The sequence below is a fragment of the Centruroides sculpturatus genome, unplaced genomic scaffold, assembly GCF_000671375.1.
Source record: "Centruroides sculpturatus isolate CEXI.00-Female unplaced genomic scaffold, Cexi_2.0 scaffold722, whole genome shotgun sequence".
Lineage (NCBI taxonomy): Eukaryota > Metazoa > Arthropoda > Arachnida > Scorpiones > Buthidae > Centruroides > Centruroides sculpturatus.
In genome coordinates, this window is record NW_019384969.1 from 148,678 (window position 1) to 170,298 (window position 21,621).

The 21,621-nt window shown below is 27.1% G+C and overlaps 1 protein-coding gene across 3 annotated transcripts in view; it reads right to left on the reverse strand.

The window, feature by feature from the left end:
- Positions 1-1,255: 1,255 nt before the first annotated feature.
- Positions 1,256-21,621, reverse strand: part of LOC111632561 — a 35,757-nt gene continuing 15,391 nt past the window's right edge. For all 3 annotated transcript variants that reach the window (XM_023377026.1, XM_023377027.1, XM_023377028.1), the window contains exons 2-7: positions 19,561-19,689; positions 17,705-17,866; positions 12,628-12,771; positions 11,255-12,445; positions 3,160-3,285; positions 1,256-3,090 (exon numbers count right to left, since the gene is read on the reverse strand). In XM_023377026.1, coding sequence (XP_023232794.1) covers positions 2,906-3,090; positions 3,160-3,285; positions 11,255-12,445; positions 12,628-12,771; positions 17,705-17,866; positions 19,561-19,645 — 1,893 coding nt within the window. In that variant the 5' untranslated portion in view covers positions 19,646-19,689 and the 3' untranslated portion in view covers positions 1,256-2,905. The remainder of the gene's footprint in view (positions 3,091-3,159; positions 3,286-11,254; positions 12,446-12,627; positions 12,772-17,704; positions 17,867-19,560; positions 19,690-21,621) is intronic.

The following is a 21,621-nucleotide window of genomic DNA, read 5'->3' on the forward strand; positions in this document are numbered from 1 at the left end:
CAGTTTAGTCAGAAGGTGGTATGCTCACACACACAATGAAAGTACATGGTCAGTGAATGTACTAGTAAATTTTACATCTTTACTAAAGTAATAAGTGAATCTTAAAGCATTTACAAAATTTCAATTTTTGATTGTCCTGAAAATCCTGAAAAATTGATGGTTGAAAATGAAGTTTCTCAGATAAAACTGTTACTTTAAGGACAATTGTATCTGCCCATACTTGCAGTACAAGACAAGGCTTTTTCAAATGTTCTTGCACTTTGAAATGCCAGACTATGAAATATAAATGCAAGAAGAATGACACTTTAAGCATTTCTAAATGTCATAACTCTTTGACTTGCTGCAAATAAATAAATAACATTAATTAAAAGGGTTTTTGTTGTATTTTAAATTTACTTTTCATAATCTCAGCCTGTAAAGATAAACAAACACACTAAAGACAGTATACAGTCTAGTGAATGTGAATTTATTATTTTAAAATGAACAATTTGTTTCACATTTACTAATTACTTTATTGAAGGTTTACATTCAGTATTAATAGATCACATTCATTGTAATGTATATATAAATATGTGTTTATATGTATGCCATTATTACTTGATACAGCAATGCATTTGATTTCTTTGTTTTGTGCGAACCAGTTTGCCAAAAGATTTCCAGTATGGATGATAAATAAGGAATAAAACCCATTTGAACTATTCATGAAAAATGTAGATTCCATTCTAACCAAATTCTTGAGAAAAAAACTTGTGTCCATCCTATGATATGTGATCTAGATTATTTTGGATTAGAATTTTCTTATTCATTCCTCATATATTGATTAACCCAAGTCAAGAGATTGTAAATTAGTAAAATTTTAGGGATTGCTCATAAAAGTTCATTTAAAAATGATGTAAAGTTTGATGATGATAATTTCATTTTTATATGTATAGTAGTAATATTTTATTTAAATAGTGCAACTGAACATTGAAAAATATATTCATTTTGCAATACTCTATATGTCCAAAGCTAAATGTATCTAATTAACTTTTAATATTATTCTCTACAACAATTTAACTTAAGAATTGATAAATTGTAAATTTTTAATTAATTACATTGATGTAAAGATTTATCAGTAAGCATTTAGAGACAATTTGTTTTTTATTTTTGCAACTTTTAAGGTTATTTAATTTAATATTTTAGAGTATTTAATTTCAAATAATAAGAACGATGAAAATCATTTCAAACACATACAAATGAAAGAATAAATTACTAATTACTGTGAAATATAACTTTATAAAATACATTGAATATACAAATACATATAAAAACGTTACAATACACTTTCACATTTGACGATTAGAAATTATCTTAATTCGCCAGCGAAAAATGAAAGAAAAAAAATATGATGAGAAAAAGAAAAATTGAGTCATTAATATACAATATATTTGATTTTTTTTCCTCTTTAAATAAATGTAAATTATATTTATATATGTATATATCTATATATTATTCAAATTTGATGAAATGTGTTTTGATCATCAAGAAATGCAAGTCTGGCAGTGGATAGGAGTTATTATACAGGGTGCTGGAAGTTATTTTCTACTTAAAGAAATCAAAAAGTCCAAAAATATTTTTAGTTTAGAATCATTTAAACGATTTTTATTTAATCACCATACACAGTTGTATATTGCTTTAAGCAATACACAGCTGTTGTGTATGGAAGTTTTTGTTAGTATGCCATTTTAAAAGCATTACATACAATTTTTTATGTTATAAAACAGAAAGATGCTGGAAGTAGTTCATGCAAATTTGCAAACTATCGTTGAAATTTATAAGTTATAAGAGAGAGAAATTACACATTGTGAATCTTGTAAATAATTGGGACACTCTACACCTCATTATATATAGATATAAGCAATAAAGCATAGAGATTTGGTTATACTGAATTATATTTTTCTTTATATAGATCTAAATCATTCTTTTACATTCTATACGACAAGTATGATTTATGTAGCATAAATTTTAATATCTAAGCATAAACAATGCTATAAAATTTTATTTAAAAAAATATTTTAAAACATTTCTAGACTTTTTAACCGACATTTCTTTATATAACTTCACATCTATTTAAAGCAAAAAACAATTTTCAGCACCCCAATTGTTTTTTTAGTACCCTGTGTATTTAAAACGTTTTAAGCACTCAAAACATTAATTACTGTTATGTAAAATATAAATCTAGATGGCAAATTTGTTGCATTTTATGTACTTGAATTAAACAATTTTCTACTTAGAAGTGGATATTTGCGGTCGTTCCCTTTGTCAAGGTCTCGACCCGCTATCTTTTTAACATCGCAGCAGCTGTTAAAAACACGATATCTTTAGAAAATGTTTACTCTGTGACTGACGATTCGGTTGCTAAGAGCTAGAGATGATCCACTTTTATACATTTTTCGTTTCCGCATTTTGTTGCAAGAATACGCAACGGATTATTTACAGAATTTTGTAAAATGACATTGCAAAAAAAAGAAAAGCAATTGATTCGAACTTGTGTCTGGTTTAGTTTAGAAGCAGTGGACTAACGTGAAAATAAATACAATAAATTTTAAATTTTGGGCTAAATATTTTAAGGATAACCTTCTTTTAACGGATTAATTCCTATATACGATTCTAGATCTAATTTCTTGTAGCAAGGGTCCTATAAGAAACGTTTTCTTCTAAAGGCACAATGGTTCATATCACAGTAATTTTGGTCCCAATTGATATTCCTCTCGAAGAGAATCCTTGCTAAATAATCCATTTCTTTTAGATTGGCGATTTCGCGCTTCCATCCGAGTTTTGCTTCGTATTTTCTTGCAGTCATCTACTCTTCAGTATCTTTGGATATACTCGCCATTTAATGATTCTTATGGCGTTTTATGCAAGATCACAATGAATCCACTTCGGATGTTACTATAACTTCTGGAGGAACCGATTCAGTTCGACTTTTCCTACTTTTTTCCCATCGCGAAATTTTTGGAAGTGGAAAGCACATTAATCCAGAAATGGAAATCAGAGCTCCAGCAATAAAGAATGACGCATCGTAACTTCCAGTTAAATCGAAGAAAAAACCTTAAATAAGTGATAAATTTTAAATAAAAATACTTAATTAACGATAAAAATTCTTAAAAAGTGAATTACCTGCAACGGGTGATCCAATAATTGTTGCAATTCCTTGAAAGAGTAGCAGCAATCCAAACGCATTGGTTAATTTCTCTAGTCCAAGAAGGTCCACTGCAATGATGGATCTCAATGCAGCGAAACAAGCTAAAAAAATTTTAAATGTTTTAAAAGTCATAAATAAATATTTTATAATTTAATTATCATTCATAAATTGTTTAAATAGTATTATATTGATTTTACCTTGAACTCTTAAACGATAATCTCTTACTAATGATAATTAACTAAAATTTTCCAGTTTAATTTTGATTTATTTGGCACATTTATTATTATTTTAACTGAAATTTTTAAAGATACTTTGATATTTAAATTAGTGATTCATCGATATTTAATTGGAACTTTAGATTCATAAAGAAAATACATATTGTAATTACAGTTTGTCACAATGTTTTTTGCTTTACTTCGAGCAAAATATAAAACAATTTTAATAAAAGTTAATGTTTTGAATGCTTTTAAGCTAAATTTTTAGATTATTTGCCTGTCGTAGGTTTGTTTATTATAAATTTCCTAATTTGAAAAGCAATTTATAGAAAAAAGTAAGACTAGAATTATAGGCAATTCACGTTAAAAAGTAGGACTAAAATCAGCCAGTTAATATTAAAAAAAAGCAGGAATAGAATGAAATTTTAGTTTTCGAAATTGATTTTATTATCGAGAGCAATATTTTATTTACTTCTATCTTTCTCCCGTTTGACCTAACAATGAAATTTGAACCGTGACAAAATACGTAATTTATTGCTTCGATATGCTAAAACGTGATCTACTAAATGGACTTTAATTAGGATTTAGAACACGTTCACAGATCAAGTCAAAAAAAAAACAAACTGATTCGTGCTTATCGAACGGGTCAAAATGCAATTCTTTTTATATTTTGTTTTAAATAAAAATAGACGTTGATATAAGAAAATAATTTTAAATAAAATTCGCCTAATATTTACTTGTAGATTAAACTAATCTGGAGATTAGTAATATCTTTAATCTCGGATTAACACATTTTATATGTTGATATTAGAATTAATCAAGTGTTTATTAATCGCCTAAATTTGACGAGTTAACTGTTTATGACTTGTAATGCAGTGAATGTGCTACTGTATTAGTGATTCGATGAAATGTAATGTTACGAAAGAGTAACATTGCATTTCATCATCATTCCACTGTTCCGGCTTTTCCCAGATCAGCTGAATCAATTTTTCCATTTTTTTTCTCAGCGTCTTAAACTAGACATCCTCCCGCCCTGCTCCAATTTTCTGAACATCTCCTTCCAACTGTTCTCTTCATCACCGCCCTAGATCATACGCACGATCTCTTGCTCTTTAGTATCTTTCTAGAAAGCGTATTCATTCTTTTCATCCAGTTAAACCACTACATTCTTTTCAAATATTATCACATTCCAAAATCTCATCATCATTTTATTTTAATATGATCGATTAAAAATTATCAGAAAATTAGACTATACTTTTCTCTAAAGAAACAAATTCGTCGATAGTCAAATGATACTTTACCTCTATAGTAATCTTTTGTATAGTGGTCTCGACTTTATTATGTATATCTTTACTACCTTTTCTCACCTTAGTTAATGATCAGACAGAGAAACAAACACAAATTTTTACATAATTATTCAATGATACTAGTTTTATTCGTAAATATTATACAGTTAAGAACGAATATTTGCTTTAGAATTCATCTAGTTTATGTCTCATGAAATTACAATCTAATTTTTAACAGAAATAGGAGGATGTTCTAAGCAGATCAACAGGAATTTTGCTTCTTTTTATATTTAATTTTAAATTAAGTATATATTTTCTTTTTTCTTTTTTTGTTAACATTAGATCTGTTAGAACCTTTTCCTTAGGAAGAACAGTATTAGATGGCTCTATGATGACTATGATGAGGAAATATTGCCAAATTTGAAATACAGTAATTATATCTTGGCTATATATTAACTGTGCCAAAATTTGACGATATAGTAATTCTTATTGCTTTATATTTAATGAAAAAAAAAGTGAACCTCTTTAACGACCTAATTGGTTTTCTAGACCTCTCTTAACTATGTTAAGAGGGGTCCAGAAAACCAATTTTTTAGTTAAGAGACAGTTCCGTAGCCATCATATTCTTATATGTTCAATTTCATAAATAGATACTACGTTTGCTGAATAGTTTTAACTTTACAATTCCACACACAAATGTCCAAAAAAAAGAAAGAAAAAAAAAAAGAGGAAAGATACGATATAGTCGTTAAAGGGAGGGCGTTAAATCGAGCATCTAAACCGAGTGCCTACAGTACACTAATGTAGACGATTTACAATACGAATATTTTTTGATTTAATTCGATAATTAAGTGCTACATTAAACAAATTTATAATAATAAATAATTGAATAATTGTGATCATTAAATTTATTCAAGTAAACTAAATAAAATTAATTTTATATATTAAGAGTATAATATAAATTCAGTAAAAAATCCTCGGACTTCTTATCTGGAGTATAAAAAGGGCAAAGTTTCGTGACGTAATTTCCTCTGTTTTAAGAATTTTTTAAAAACTAAATCCGAAAAGATCTTTTAAACATTTATTTTGAATAAATGAAGGTTATTACTGTTTTAAAATGTAGAAATGGTATAGAAGGGTCATTTTAATTTACAAAAACACGCACTTTCTATATCCATTAATTAAAAAAAATGTTAACGAATAAATTTGAAAATGTAGCTATTTTTAGAGAGACATTTTTACTCATTTTTCTTAATTTTCATTCAATTACTGAACATATTTCTACTTATAAAAAGGTTTTTGAGCGATAAATCAATGTTAAACAATAAAAATGATTCCACGAACTTTGACCTGCTTTCTCACAGTACGTATATTATTATTTTTATTTATTTATTTTATTTTAATTATTATTATTTTGCTTAGAATCTGTTTTCCTTCCTTTTGGATCTTTATTTATGCATCATTCCACGTCTAAATTTTTTTTTTAATTGAAAGACTGGTCTGAAAAAAATAAATGGAAAATTAACCATTAAAATTTTATAAAAGATTTTTGATCCAGTGCCCTTAACTCTTTTGAATGAATTTTGTTTAATTGCTTATTTTTGAGAATATTTAAAGTGAATTTCACACGTAGATTAGTAGATTCATCTCATTAACATGCTTTAAGTGAAATTTTCAAAGTGACCCAAAATTTATCTAACAAGTTTAATGCCTTATTACAATTGAACAAGGTATACAAATCTTGCGCAAATATCATACAAATCAAAATTTGAAGTCGTAGTGCATTCAATATGTTTGATCTGAACTTCAATGTCGATCATCTTCAATCTTATCTAAACTCTGATATTAGCTTTGAAGAATAGGGAAGATTTCACACTCGACAGATGGTTCGAGTTCCTCCACAGTTTTTAGCTGATTTAGTACACTTGATTTTCGAGATATCGTCATTCAGATATAGAAAAATGTGCAGATCAATCGACTTTTCTTTGATACTTTCCGTGACAATTGAAGTTGACAACAAACACTGAACACATTTAAGTGACTTCAAATGCTAATTTAAATAATTTATATTCGGTAAGAATCATTAAACTCGAAAAAGTTACCCTATATATATATAAAGGGTGAGGAGGATAATTATTAATTTGAGAATGCCAATTAGGCAATTATTTGTACCTTTTTATATGCAAAATTATATCAATAACTATTGAAATATCTTCCAAAAACTTATTAAACGATAATTATGAATATTTTTATTAAAAGAATGATAATTAAATGTGTATTTTTTTACGTTATTAAAGAGGACGCAAATAAAGTATTGGTCACACGTTGTATGAATTGTGTAATGAGTATATTTTATCTGTATGACTCATCATATAGATACAATAGTTTCGAAATAAAAAATATTCACTGTTTAGATGAACTATTTTAAAAATTTTGTTGTTCGAAACGTTTTGGAGCTTCTCTAATTAGTGACTGGCGGAAACAATCCGTGAATTGACCTACATTTTGGTAAAACGTGTACAATGATACGCAATTTCTCTGTCCACAAACATAAGAAATTCGATTTTTAACTAATGATAATTAAGCACTATCATTATTATGTGTTATGTTGATTACCTGTAGTTCCAGCCATTAATTTTAATCAAATTTCGATGTTAATAATGATATTGCTAATAGAACGTAAAATATGATCTATTTTGGGGTTGAAAAATGTTTAATTTCTTTGTCTTTCAGTCATTTAGGTGAACTGCTTTATTAATATTAGTAATAAAATTTATAATGTGTCACGAATACAAAGTAAATTTTACTTAAATAAAAAATAATTTTTAAATAAGAAATATTATTTTATATTTTTAATGTAGTTAGAATATGACGTAAGGAGGACTTCTTGTGTGGCTTAAATTTTATTGGAAACAGAAATAACTTTTAAATTCGAAGGAGTTATAACAAAAATTTTAAAGATTAAATGTTTTTAGGTCTTTTGCTAAATATATATAAATTAAACTTTATTTTAAAAAATAATAATAATAAAGCTTAATTTATGCATATACATATACTGAGCTTGAGATGAGTAATAATCAAAACAAATAGGAAATGAGAGATGATGTGATTTGTTGATGTGTGCCAAAAAGACAGAAGTAGAAAGTATATGAGATTATTCAATATATTTTTCTGAAAAATACACAGAAAAACAAAAAATTATTCATTGAATTAACTGAAAAAGATAAAAAGATACCATACATGTTTCTAATAGTAATATGTAGTAAGGGTTGGTCACTTTGTGGGATATTAGTGCCCCACAAAGTTTACCAACCCTTGCTACGTTTCCTCTAACATATAATACTGCTCTTGCTACCTGTTACAAATATGTCAATGTGGAAATAAAATTCTCTGTTTCAACAATGAGGCTCCTTATTTTTCAAACAAACTAAATTATATATTTAAAGTTGCAGTTAATTTCAAAGCATTTTCAATATAATATGATTTTCATGCAAAAGATGCATTAGTTTATTCAATATTTTATGACTTAATGATGGAAATTAATAATTTTATTTTATTATATTATAATTTATTCATAAATTTTTACATAAATAAATATTACTGTATTTTTTTATATTATCAAATGAAACAAATCGTGTCATAATTTTAAAAAACACTTACATTTTTGATTATTTTAAGATATGAAATTACATCCGGATGCATTTATCAAGAAAGTGTGTCATTAGTTGTTAAGAGGGGTGGTCTGTTGCTAAATAGGTGTAAGGAAGTGCAGCAACCATCAAAGTCTAGTAAAAGTTAATGTCAGATAGATTAAGAGAAATAAACTCTGATGGTGCATTAACATTAAAAATGCATTTGTTATTATTACTAAAGAAGAAAAAAAGATCAAGAATATATGAAATAATTTATAGAAGCATAAGATTATAGATTTAGAGAACTGAAAGTATGATTAGCTGATTAGCTTCTATACCTCTAAATCTATGCAACCTTATATCGTAATAAATGAATTAATCGTTTTTACAGTGTGAAAGTAAAAGTTGCATAGATTTAGAAGTACAGAGTATTTAAGTATATAATATTTCTAAGATTCTAAATCAAGGGTGGCCAACCTTTTTTACAGATGTGTGTATAAATAGGCACAAATTTTTTGGTGGACAACTGTCCTACCACCCCCTACATCCTGTTTAAATTTGTAGCTAAAGATAAACTAAATAACATTAAAAGTAAACAAGGATAATAAAAACATTAAAATATGTTGTTAGGTGGGTGTAAAAACAAATATTAAATAAGCCACTAGCCATTAGTTTGAGTGACAAAATACTCAAAACATTTTTTATTGAAAGGAGAACAAAAACCTTGAAATTCTAACTAAAAAAGCAAAGAATCCGAATTTAAAATTCTCTCAAATTAGAATTCTGAACTTGCTTTTCAGTTAACAGTTTCTCAATATTAGGATTGATTTTCGAGGTTAATAACAGATGAGTCATTTCAAATGCAGCTGTGGGCCATGAGGTGTCTGGCATGCCTTGGGTTGGCCACTTCTGTTCTAAATTTATAGATATAATGTTTCTATTATTTTATTTTCTAACAATCACTGAATCATGTTGAATGATTTATCATAATAACTGAATTCAGATATCTTGGTAAGTCATTCAAAATTATTCATAAATGTTAACATTTATGAATCAGCTGTTTCCCATAATAGAATTACAAGAGATTTTTGAAAAGAATAAAAATATTTATTACAATAATTTTATTTATAAGAAAGTTTTAAGAGGTTATAAAATACTAATCATCAGGAAATAAGTATGTTTTACATATTACTCCAAAGTTAAGCCATATTGCTGTAAATATGTCACTGCAATTATTCTATTCCAAATAATACTACAAAGTTATTAGTGCAATGATTATTGTATTCAATAGTAATTATAATTATTATTATATTAGTATTGAATATAATAATAATACAATAGTTTATCTACAATGACTATTGAATGGTTATTATAAATGTAGAATATTTAATTCTGCTCAAAATAAATATTTAATTGACAAATTTAAACAGAGAGGAGTTACTTTTTGTGTCCTCCAATGACTTAATTCAGATTCCAAAGATATTAATTTAATTTTGTAAGATCTAATGGATGAAAATACATTTCCATAAGATATAAAATATGCATACAAAGGATAATGCACTTGTATCTTTAAAAAGGAAGATCATTGACTCCCATGTGCAACTAAATGCATGTACAAATTAATAAGCTTTCATTTTAAAAGAAGAGAGGGAAAAAAGGTATTAGAAAATTTTAGCTTTAGTTTTATTTTAAGAAATTAAATTTCAGTTTCATTTGTAAATAAGTGGTTTTAAGTAAATCTTAAAGTAGTGTAATTTGTATCATTTTTTATGTCAATATTATTTATTATCTTTCTAGATTTTTTTATAATTTTATCATAATAGAAATAGTTTCACTAGAAGTATTTTTGTACTTACTAGTAAGGTTCATCTATTATCTAATTATCAAAATTAATTATGCATTAATAAATGTATGATCATAAGAAGACTTCCCAGTAGAAGCTTTATTTTTCAAATAACAATTTCAAAAATTAACAGTAAATATCATTTATAAATACATTTTTAAAAATAAAATAATTAACTCAAAATTTTTAATGATCAAATCAGAACAAAATTCAATAAACCTCTTTATTGAACATAATTCTTATTTTGATGAATTCAGGAGAGAGATTAAAGATATTCAGACTTGTAAGTCTTACTATCAGAATTATATTGTTTTGAATGTAATGATGTCAATGTGTTAATTTCCATGTTTTTCTTTAATGAAAAAATAACATTATCATCACCACCTTATTCAAAATAGTTGATATTAAGTAAATATACACTCAAAATAATGTAATGCCAAGATTAAGGTGTATCCTGAAGTCTTTAAACAGTTTCTGGAATTCATGGAAATTAGAATCATGTTCAATAATTCATAAAGTTTATTGAACACGTTCAGAGTATAGTTATTAAAACTTCAAATCAAATAAGTAAAAAATAATTTTTGAATTAAATAGTTGTCATCATGTGCTGAGGATAATAACAAGCAGTTATCATCATCAGCATGTAATGGCAACTATTTAACTGTTTAATTAGATTTTACTTCTTTCACATCATGTGCAAAGATGTGAAAGAAAGAAATTTAAAGTAATCATACAATTGATACAGTAATTTTTATGTTTTAATTTTGTTTTATATATCCAAGTATTAATATTAAAATTTAATAAAATATAGTACTGTATGTAATTTGTCAAATTATAAAAAAATTTTTTTGATTATTTATATTTTTGATTTAAATTTATTTTAAAATGGAATATAAATTGTATAATTTTATATTTAAATTATAAAGTATTAACGTTGTAATTTGAATATATGTTAATATTGAATAGTATTGTGATTATAATGACTGCCTGGTATTCATGATATGTGATATTCATGGTATATTTATGCAGCAGACTTCTTTCAGTATGAAAAAATGGAAAAAAATGGAAAAAAAATATATAAAGGAGCAACTTACCTATAGAAAATCCAAATATTGCACAGTAGAGAATCAACAAATAATAGTTATTGATGAAAGGACTAATTGCTGTTGCAACACCACCAAGAACCAATGCACAATTGTTAATAAATAGCGCATTTATGTGCGGTCTATCAGACATCCATCCGCTAAAAACACGTCCAACGGTATTAGTTATACCAATTGTAGAAAGGAGAATAGTTGCATCTTCATCCGATATTCCTATCAACACGGCACGATCTATGATGTAGATGAAAGGTACGAAAAAGCCTGCCAAGGTCAGAAAACCAGAAACTGCGAGTAAAATAAAAGTTGGACTGGTTAGCAACGATAGATCCAACATCTGTCGAAAGGTATCTGTCATGGCGGAGGAACAGTGATACCATAATTCGTTGTTCGAACTTTCAACTTCCTTTGGGATTTTCGTAACACTGGCGTGATAGTGTTTCATGTCTGGCTGCGAACGAAATTCCGGTAATCGAAGTAAACTGGCGCTGAAGAGGATATCTTGTCTGTAGAAAGGTCGCAACATTTCTGGCTGGCATGACCCCTTTCTTAAAAATTTAGACGGTGATCTTCTCTCCCATCTCGAAGAAGCCCTTCTCGCTACTTCACTGTAAGGATTAGAGGGAAGACAAGGAAGCATATCGCTGCTAACGACTTCGCTATAAGAAGGGGGTGGACTATTATTGCTTTCCGCGTGAGAAATAGTAGAATCGGTATTACTTCCTCCACTGGTCTGATCGGTATATGATTTGTTTTTCACAGAATGCGAATTGGAACCGTTCGAATTCTTCCACTGAGAACCGAATTGAGAACCGTTTTGGCCTATGAGCAATCCATTGCTGACAGATTCGTCTGAATCCCATTTGTTCAACATATCTCTAGCTTCTTTGATCCTTAGCAAAAGTGGTTTAGCGGGTTCGGGTGGTAACGGCTCGAGTTTTCTCTTGGGTTCCAGAGGTCTAAAAAACGATCCGAAAACCATGCAGTTAAGAATTACGGCACTCAAAACCAGCAAACAACCTTGCCATCCATACTCGTTGACCATAATCTGAACTACTGGTGCCAATGTGAAAGCACCAACTCCCGATCCACAGACAGCGATACCCGTTGCCAATGCTCTTTTTTGATCGAAATAAAAACCAACGGTTACTATTGCTGGCAAAAATATGAAGCCAAATCCTATTCCTGTAAATAAAATAAAATAAAAAAATAAGTCAAATAGCCAATGGACATATAAATATATGAGAACTAATGTTTGACTACTAGTACTATATTAAAAATTGGTCCAACCGTTAACTTATATTTTAAAATTTGGCAATAAAAATATATAAAGTTAAGGGGAAAAAAACATTAAATAAAATACTAACCTCCTAGTAACCCCATAGAGACTATGAGAAAATTAACGCTGGTTGCGAAGTAAGATAAAGCAAAAGCCACAGCTGCAACGATACTTCCAGCAATGGTTACGGGACGACAACCATACGTATTCGCTAGGGCACTAACAATTGGACCTGTAATGATGATAATCCAGGATTAATAAAATAAAAGTTGCAACATTCACTTTTATAAGTCTTAATAAAATAAATGCGCTTAATGCTTATCCACGTTGCAGTGGCATTCATGATTCAAAACTATTTCATTTGCTTTAGTGTAAATGCATCCTTCTTTTATGTTTAATTTACTTTTTTTTTTTTTTTTTTTTCTTTCTTAATGAAGTATATAAGTGAAAATCACTCGAAGCGAGAGGCCTTTTAATCTCTCAGAGGAGATCTTCAGTCCTTTTCTTACAATTCAGTATTAAAGAGCAATTCATTGCAGCTGAAAGTTGTGTTTTAAGGAGAAGTACAAATGAAAATTGTTTAGGAATTAAAAATTACATAAAATTCCATAATTACAATTTAAAATTTATGCAGAAAATATTCGCTTTCTTCAGTTCTAATTTTAAAGTTTCCGTGTCAGATTAAATTTTGTCAGAAAGCATATTATAATTTGCAATTCGTTTAAATTAAAAACATTTTTCAGACGATAAATTTGTGTAAAGCATGGAATTATAATATAGAATTAGATAATATAAAGCAAATATTATATATTAATACATATGCAAATAACGTTTCATTGTATAAACGTTATGTGACAAATGGATATTCATATGCGCCTTACATCTGCTTCCCTGCCAATATCCTGTGCTCGACAGAAAAGCTTGTATTTTTTTTATTCTCTCAAAAACTTCAATGTACAGTTATTTAAAAATAATTTAAGACATTTTAAAGTAAAATGCAGAACGGACTATAATTTTCTGTTTTTATAAATAATTGTCAAATTTTATTCTCCTATGCAAAAATAAATAAAACTTGAATAATAATAAAAGGATTCATTTATATTTAATAAATTAATTGATATGATATTAGAGATACAAATGTGCAAATTTTAAATGTTTCAAAAATTAAAAGCATAAGATTCGATATATCAATGAGTTCATTATAAGATGCCATTTAGAGGAGTGCGTTTTTTATAGGCATGATTCTGTTTAATGCATTCTACAAAGAATGCACTAAACAGAACCATGAAAAAATCTAATTTTTCTATTGATAATCAGTATTTTGAAAGTTTTATTCCCTACAAGAATCCACTGAAACAATTTGTAGATAATCTAGGTAACTGTCAATAGACATTTTAATTGTTAAAACGTAATTTTTTAAAAATATTTAATAGAATATATTTTAAAATATTTAAATAAATAAAAGTTAAAATGATGACAAAAATTTTAAATTTACATATTATGTATTCATAATAATAGAACTTGAGAAAATATTTCCGCATTATAGAATAAATATATTAAAATTACTGTACATTTAAAGTGAAGCGCAACGAAGCTATAAATTGGGTTTTAAAATTATCTCGTCTGAGCACTGTAAACTTTGTTATGTAATTCGAGATTGACGTACTTTAGGTGAGAAGACATTGATGTTTTGTGAAGTTCACGTTTGTAGAAACTGGCAATCTTTCACTTAAAAAATACTTTCGATAAGTGTTGGTGGCTTTGGCTTCCGCTTTAGTAAAGATGCCGGTGAAGAAATGTTTATTTTCGTTTGGACGTCTTGTAGTTACTAGTGCTTGTGCTATTGCCAATTAGCAATTCAATGCAAATATATAATTTAAGGGAAAAGTTTGTTCTTTCATGATAAGTTTACGAGTGTTGAGGATTTATGGAATTAGAAAATTGAATATGAATGATAAGAAACTTTGAGGACAGGTCTTTAAAAAACAAATTAAACTATAAATTTTAATTTTAAAATATTTTATCATTCAAAAATCAGTTGAATTATTCAGTGATTGCTGTATTTTTATACTTATTAAATAATATGTTTAGATGTAATTAAATACATCTAAACATACGTAACGTAACGTACTAACGTAAAATGGTGACATGTTGCTCCTCCTTTCAAGTTTGCCAGCGTTTTTCTAAAGTTAAATGGCCAAATTTTACAAAGCACTAAATTTGATTTAAGTTACTTAAAACGGTACTTATCACTGTTCCATCGACAAAAGAGTTTTAGAACCTTCAGAGCACCATGTACTTACATGCGGCTGAAAAACAGATAACGCTAAGTCTATATGGAAGGTGAAGGATAATAAAATAGCGACAACATCGCCACCAATGAGAAGGCATTCATAAACTCCGTTGGAATAGGTTAAGTTCAGATCAGTGATGGATCCAGAAGAACCCAAAGCGATGGTTAAAAGTCCCTGTAGTGCTCTATGGATGAAGTATAATTATTCTTATTATTTATGGTTCTCTACCACTATATTTTAAATGGTTTAATGTGTTGTGTCCAACTTTTTACTGCTTTGTTTACATTGTCACTGTAATGTTTTTTCTTGTGAGTTATGCTTTTGCCTGTAAAGCAACACTTCCGATTGTGATAGCAACATTCAGAAGCGAAAAACAATGAATTTTGTATATTGTAGTGGATGTGCAATATTGTACCCAATAAATGCATGTATTAATTATGATTTTATGATAGCAAGCGTTTTACTTCTTAAATCAGCGTTTTTCTCCAAACCTTACATTATTTTGCTTTCCTGAAGATTGGCATCTCTGCAGATAGCCTATATGTTCTATTGCCTGGCGTATATTAATGAAACAATCAATCAATCATTATAAATTTTCTATTTTACAGTTCTTCCTCCTTTCTCTCCTTCATATGCATTCTTTTTAATTTCTAATTTTTCATGTAATTGCTGAGAATTTAATGCTTAAACAATGGCGAAGATTCCACTTATTGCAAACGTTTAGTTTTATATAAAAAATTATAATTATTGAATGTAATATGTAAAAATATTTAAAAATTCAATATTTAATTGTACAATGTCAAATAAATTTTAATAATTTCTTCTAGTTTTAAGAGGCTTTGAAGAAAATGAAAAATGGAGATATATATATATATATATACCTAAACGAATGTTTATATTCAATTTTCTTTAAAATTTGCACATAAAATACGTTAGACATGACGAAATATTTTCTTTCATGACACAATTTAACTAAATATTTGATATTAATTCTACACTGTAATATGTTTCAGGATTTCTTCCAAGAAACGATAAAGAAATGTTAGAATACATTTAAATAAATATATTCTTTCAGTTAACGAGTATTTTTTTCATGAAAAACATACCTATTTTAAAAATTAATTTTTTTTTTAACCGATTAAATACATTAAATTTGCATTTTTGTAAATTTTCATCTTTTTTTCTTTGATTTTAAAGTATTTAACATAAACTTTTAACATTTTTAAATATAAAATATGATAAGTATGAAGTTTTAAAAATTAATTATTAATTAAAACTCCAATTTTTAATTAATTAAATAAAAAATTATAAAGGAATGTTCATAAGAAACTTAAGGAAATTTATCATTGGCTAATGATGCTATTATAAAAAAATATTTACTGTTTTGTAAGGTTTAAAGTATCCATTTTAAGGCTATCGAAATTAACATTTACGTAGAACTTTCGTCATTTATATACATTAAAAAGATGGTCAACATCAGAAAAATGACGTCGATTTAATAATCAAAGATTATTCTACTTATCTAAAAAGATAAATATTTAATTTTCAAAGGCTAAACTGTCCTAATTTCGATTTTGTTTCGCAAAATTTATTATTCTTTATGGCAAATCAATTGCAACTTGAGGTATTGACTGAATTGCATTTGATATTATAACTCAATATGCTAATTTCTTTAATCAAAAATTTTTTCGGACAAGTGAGTAGATAAGAGCTGTTAAGGTTGTAAAATTATGAAATGTGATACGAGATTTTTAAGATTTTTTGGCATAAAATGATTAACCTTTTCTGTTTAATTTTAGAATAAAAAATCGTACTTTGATTCAGAGATTTTAATAATTGATCTCAAGTTATTTATGTTTTTAATGTTATTAAAATAAACACAATCCTTTATCTTGTATATTAATTTGTATTTTTCGAATCTGAAGACGTGGAATTTAATTTCTAAATTTAAACGAATTAAAAATTTCTAAATCAAATCTCAAGAAGTGGTATTAAAAAAATTTAGAATTTTAGAGAATTATAATTTTTTAATACAAAAACTGTATGAAATTTTATTGTAATATATTACATATCAAATTGATAAATATATATTATAATGTTTAATTTGTGCTTTAATTGCTAGTTTTATGGATTAAATTATCTCGAAATAAACCGCTAGAGATATGCATAATCGTGTCAATAATTAGAGACATTATAGAAATTACATGTATTGCACGTACACGTGTGTTAAAAATTTTTTTTCTTTTAGATAAATTAAAGTTTACATAAAACATTAAATTTTTCTTCCTTTTTAAAAATTATTTCATTATTTGATAGGATGTAAGATTAAAAATTTACATAAAATATTAGATTTTGAAATTTACAATAAGATCAATTGCAACTTGTGGCATTAATTTCATTGATGATTTCCGCTGCTACTTGAGATATTTTATGGAATAAATTGTCTCTTGAGTCATTTACTGCAATGAAAATTGGACTCTATTGCACAGAATTCATTGCTACTTGAGGCATTGACCTCCATTTTAAAGACTCACTTGCCATTTGAGATACTACCTCGTTGCATCAATCTATGCAATGATGCAATTGATACATTTTTAATATATTTATTAAAATTTGAAAAAAAATATTAAAACTAATATGTAATTATAATTAAGAATATCTGAATAATATTTAATGTATTTTCTCATCTGTTATCCAACCAATCTTTATCTATTCATCTTGGATCAACGATGAAACCACTCTAATACATTATCCATTTGATAAGGTTAATAAAATAATAAACAATAAAATCATTAAGAATGTTTATTATTTTTCATAATTATAACTTTATAATAACTTATTTTAAGTTAACAAAACAGAGAGCAGAATTACCTGCCATTAGGTAACATCCAGCTTGCAAGGATCCTATCCACGCAATTTTCGCTTTGCTTTCATTGAAAACGGGAGTAAATTCTTTCAGGAATATTCCAAAGGAGAAAATGACGCCATCGACGATAGCGTTACACATAAAAGATGCGATGACAACTACCCAACCCCATCCTCCATCGGGNCAGAAGAATACGATTACAAAAATTATTATCATAATACAAATAATATAGAATATAATCGTTATCTGGAATGAGAATTATGCCCGATATCTCGGTTATTTGTAAAATTATCAAAGATGTTATCTGTTACCATTCTATAAACAGAAAGAACTAAGATAAACTTCTCATACTATACAATTCTACGTTATATATATATGAATTTACTTAAAATGTCATTTTTAATAATAAAATTAGTTGTATTGTGTGTAAAAATATTTGTTTTTTAATTATTACTTAAATTTTTTAAAATGAAATCTTGCATTTTCTACTCCATTTTTAGTTTATCTTTCCTACTCTATTAGAAATTTCATTTTGGATGCTCTTAGTGATAAATTAAGCATCTACACAGCATAATAATTAGATTCGTTTAGTAAATTGGATCATATAAATCCTATAACATTAAAATAAATAATTAAGTAAAGCAGGCTAAGTCTATTAAGAAATCCTTTTCCCTCGACCTTGGATTTTCACTGGAATCTATAATGTTAAATCTATAACTGAAATTTATACAGATGATTTCAAGTAGAATTTGGTGTAATTTTGCATACAGGAAGCGGAAGTTATTCTAAAAAACAAGTAACAATCTATCCTAATTCCCTTTTATAAGTGCCCAAGATATACATATACAGATAGAGATTGTATATATTATAAGTGTAATGTCAGGATCATGTGCACTTATCATTATCTATAACAATTATCAAAACAAAATAAGACATTTTAAAGCAGAAATTATCAGAATAAATATCATTTTTCGACGAATCAATATATATTTATATACGATTATAATTTATTTGCTAAGAATTATTTTGATAAATTAAGTGAAAAAGATTAAGATTTAATAACTTGCAAATGATTCATATCTTATTGATACTCTCATGTTTACAGGCTGGCTCAGAAGTCAGTTAACTACTGTAAAGACTAAATTGCTGGTTTATTAAATTAATTTATTACTAACACACTATAAAATGAGATCCTTCTTGTCTAAAACACAAATTATGAATAACGCTTTGGCATACTTTCAGAATACGATTACAAAAATTTCAGAAAGTCAACAATTTCAGAAATTGTTGACTTTCTTATAAAAAAATACGTTATTGACTTTTGAGCCATCCAACACAATGAGATTGCTCTTTAAGAAATCAGGATGATCTGAATGAAGCTATTTGCATAGAACCTAATTAAATAATGATTCTACTCGAATATCAGGAAGACGATTAATCACTTTTCTACTAATTACAAATATATATGTAATTATAATTAAGAATATCTGAATAATATTTAATGTATTTTCTCATCTGTTATCCAACCAATCTTTATCTATTCATCTTGGATCAACGATGAAACCACTCTAATACATTATCCATTTGATAAGGTTAATAAAATAATAAACAATAAAATCATTAAGAATGTTTATTATTTTTCATAATTATAACTTTATAATAACTTATTTTAAGTTAACAAAACAGAGAGCAGAATTACCTGCCATTAGGTAACATCCAGCTTGCAAGGATCCTATCCACGCAATTTTCGCTTTGCTTTCATTGAAAACGGGAGTAAATTCTTTCAGGAATATTCCAAAGGAGAAAATGACGCCATCGACGATAGCGTTACACATAAAAGATGCGATGACAACTACCCAACCCCATCCTCCATCGGGTGGTTCCACCACTGGTTCGGCCTCTTCGTTTTCCTTTTTCTGTTCTTCCATCTGCTGATCGTTGGTCATTGAAGAAATACAATTCGATAATAATTCACTTAATCACTTTATTTCTGTTTTAACAAAATATATATACACAATCAGTTTTCAGCTTCCCATTCATACTAATTAATAAATTCTTATCGCGATTTAAAATTCTCTTAGTGTAAATATTTACGAGATCGTATTTTTTGATTAATTTTAATTGAGGATATGTTTTCCCCTCTCTAATCTCCGAATGTTATGTAACTACATTCTAAAAACAATGTATATGTTACAAGTTTTTAAATATAATTAATTCTTAAAATAAATCATTTTCTAGAATCTTGGAATAATTGCAGTCCAACCAATGAGTTTTGAGCATAATAAACCTGTACTTTTATTTAGGCCTCAGACACGCACGTTTGTCAATAGTCTTGCTCAAAAACCCGGATTTTATTACTAGTTAGGAACCTATAATGTCAAGATATCGTACAATTACTTGATATTGTACATAAACTTAATACATAAACTTAAATCATATAGTAGGCGCCTCACGAGTCCTTGCTAGCCAAGAGATCGCATAACTTAAATACCACTACTGAAAAAGATCAATAGTACTTTTACTCGAAGCATAATCTAACATTAAAATAGTCTTTAAATATAATTAATTTTATAAATTAATTAAATAATTACAATTTATAATTAATGAAAATTCAGAAAATTCGTTAGCTTTTTGGAGGAATTGCTCTCCTGTGAGAAGCTCAAAATAATAACGATATTCTAAATTTAATTATATATTAATTAAGCGATAAGCGATTAAGGATTAATTATATAGTAACTTAATATATATAATATAATATATATATATATTAAGAAAATAAAACTAAAAAAGTGTTATATCTAGATAACATTTCCAAACTTTTGAGCACTGTATCATCTAAATTATGTTTAAGTATGCATTAACAGAGGCGTATTAAATAGCTTAACACAAACATAAATACATATTTTAACATAATTAGATTCTTATCAGTATATATAAATTATATGATAATTAATTTAACCAAATAACCTCGAATTTTTTAATTAATTTTTTATGTTTTAATTAAATACTTTCATAAGAGAATTCTTATGCAAAGAATCGTAATTAAATTTTGAATGTTTTTTATGACTGAAGATATTGAATCTTAATGATGATTGATATCAAATAATTTAAAGTTTTAATCGTTAAATATGTACAGTACATTAAACTTTATTTTTATGATAAATTTCACCTAATTGATTTATTATTAAGTAAATGGATTAGTTTGTTGGCAATCAAGAAAATCAATTAAGATCTGTTGCAATGCGATAATTTCTGAGAATTGAAATGTTTTCGTGCAAATATTTTGAAGACCATATGCAGAATATTGCAAAAACACCAGTACAAGTTAGTAATAGGTAGCTTAATGACTTGAAAGAGTAAGATAAAAATTTTTGGAACATGTTTTATGACATTATTCTAGGAATATCGAACCAATTTATGTTATCGAGTCGAAAAATATATGTCAAAAACAGCAATTAACATCTTTACCTGTTCAAAAATATTATAGAAAACAATTTTTTAATACGAATTCCATTAGTTAAATCCTCTAGTTTTACACGTTGACACCATATTTAATATTCTCCAGGATTTAATATTTGTTTTTGACTATATTTTTGTTAAATAATTCAATTGTAAAAAATTGAATAATCGTACTACGAATTATGGATATGCAAATATATTGCAAGTGTTAAGTACTGATTTATAATGTGGATTAGTTAATAGAGAGGTTGAGGCGCACGTTTTAAACGTGTAAACGTGTACGTGTGACGTTCGGCGCCGCTTTCCCGTAAGCCTAAAAGTTTGACGATGGTGTTTGGAATGTCGAGCGTGATTCCACCAACTATCCAAACACCATTGTCAAACTTTTAGGCTTACGGGAAAGCGGCGCCGAACGTCACACGTACACGTTTACACGTTTAAAACGTGCGCCTCAACCTCTCTA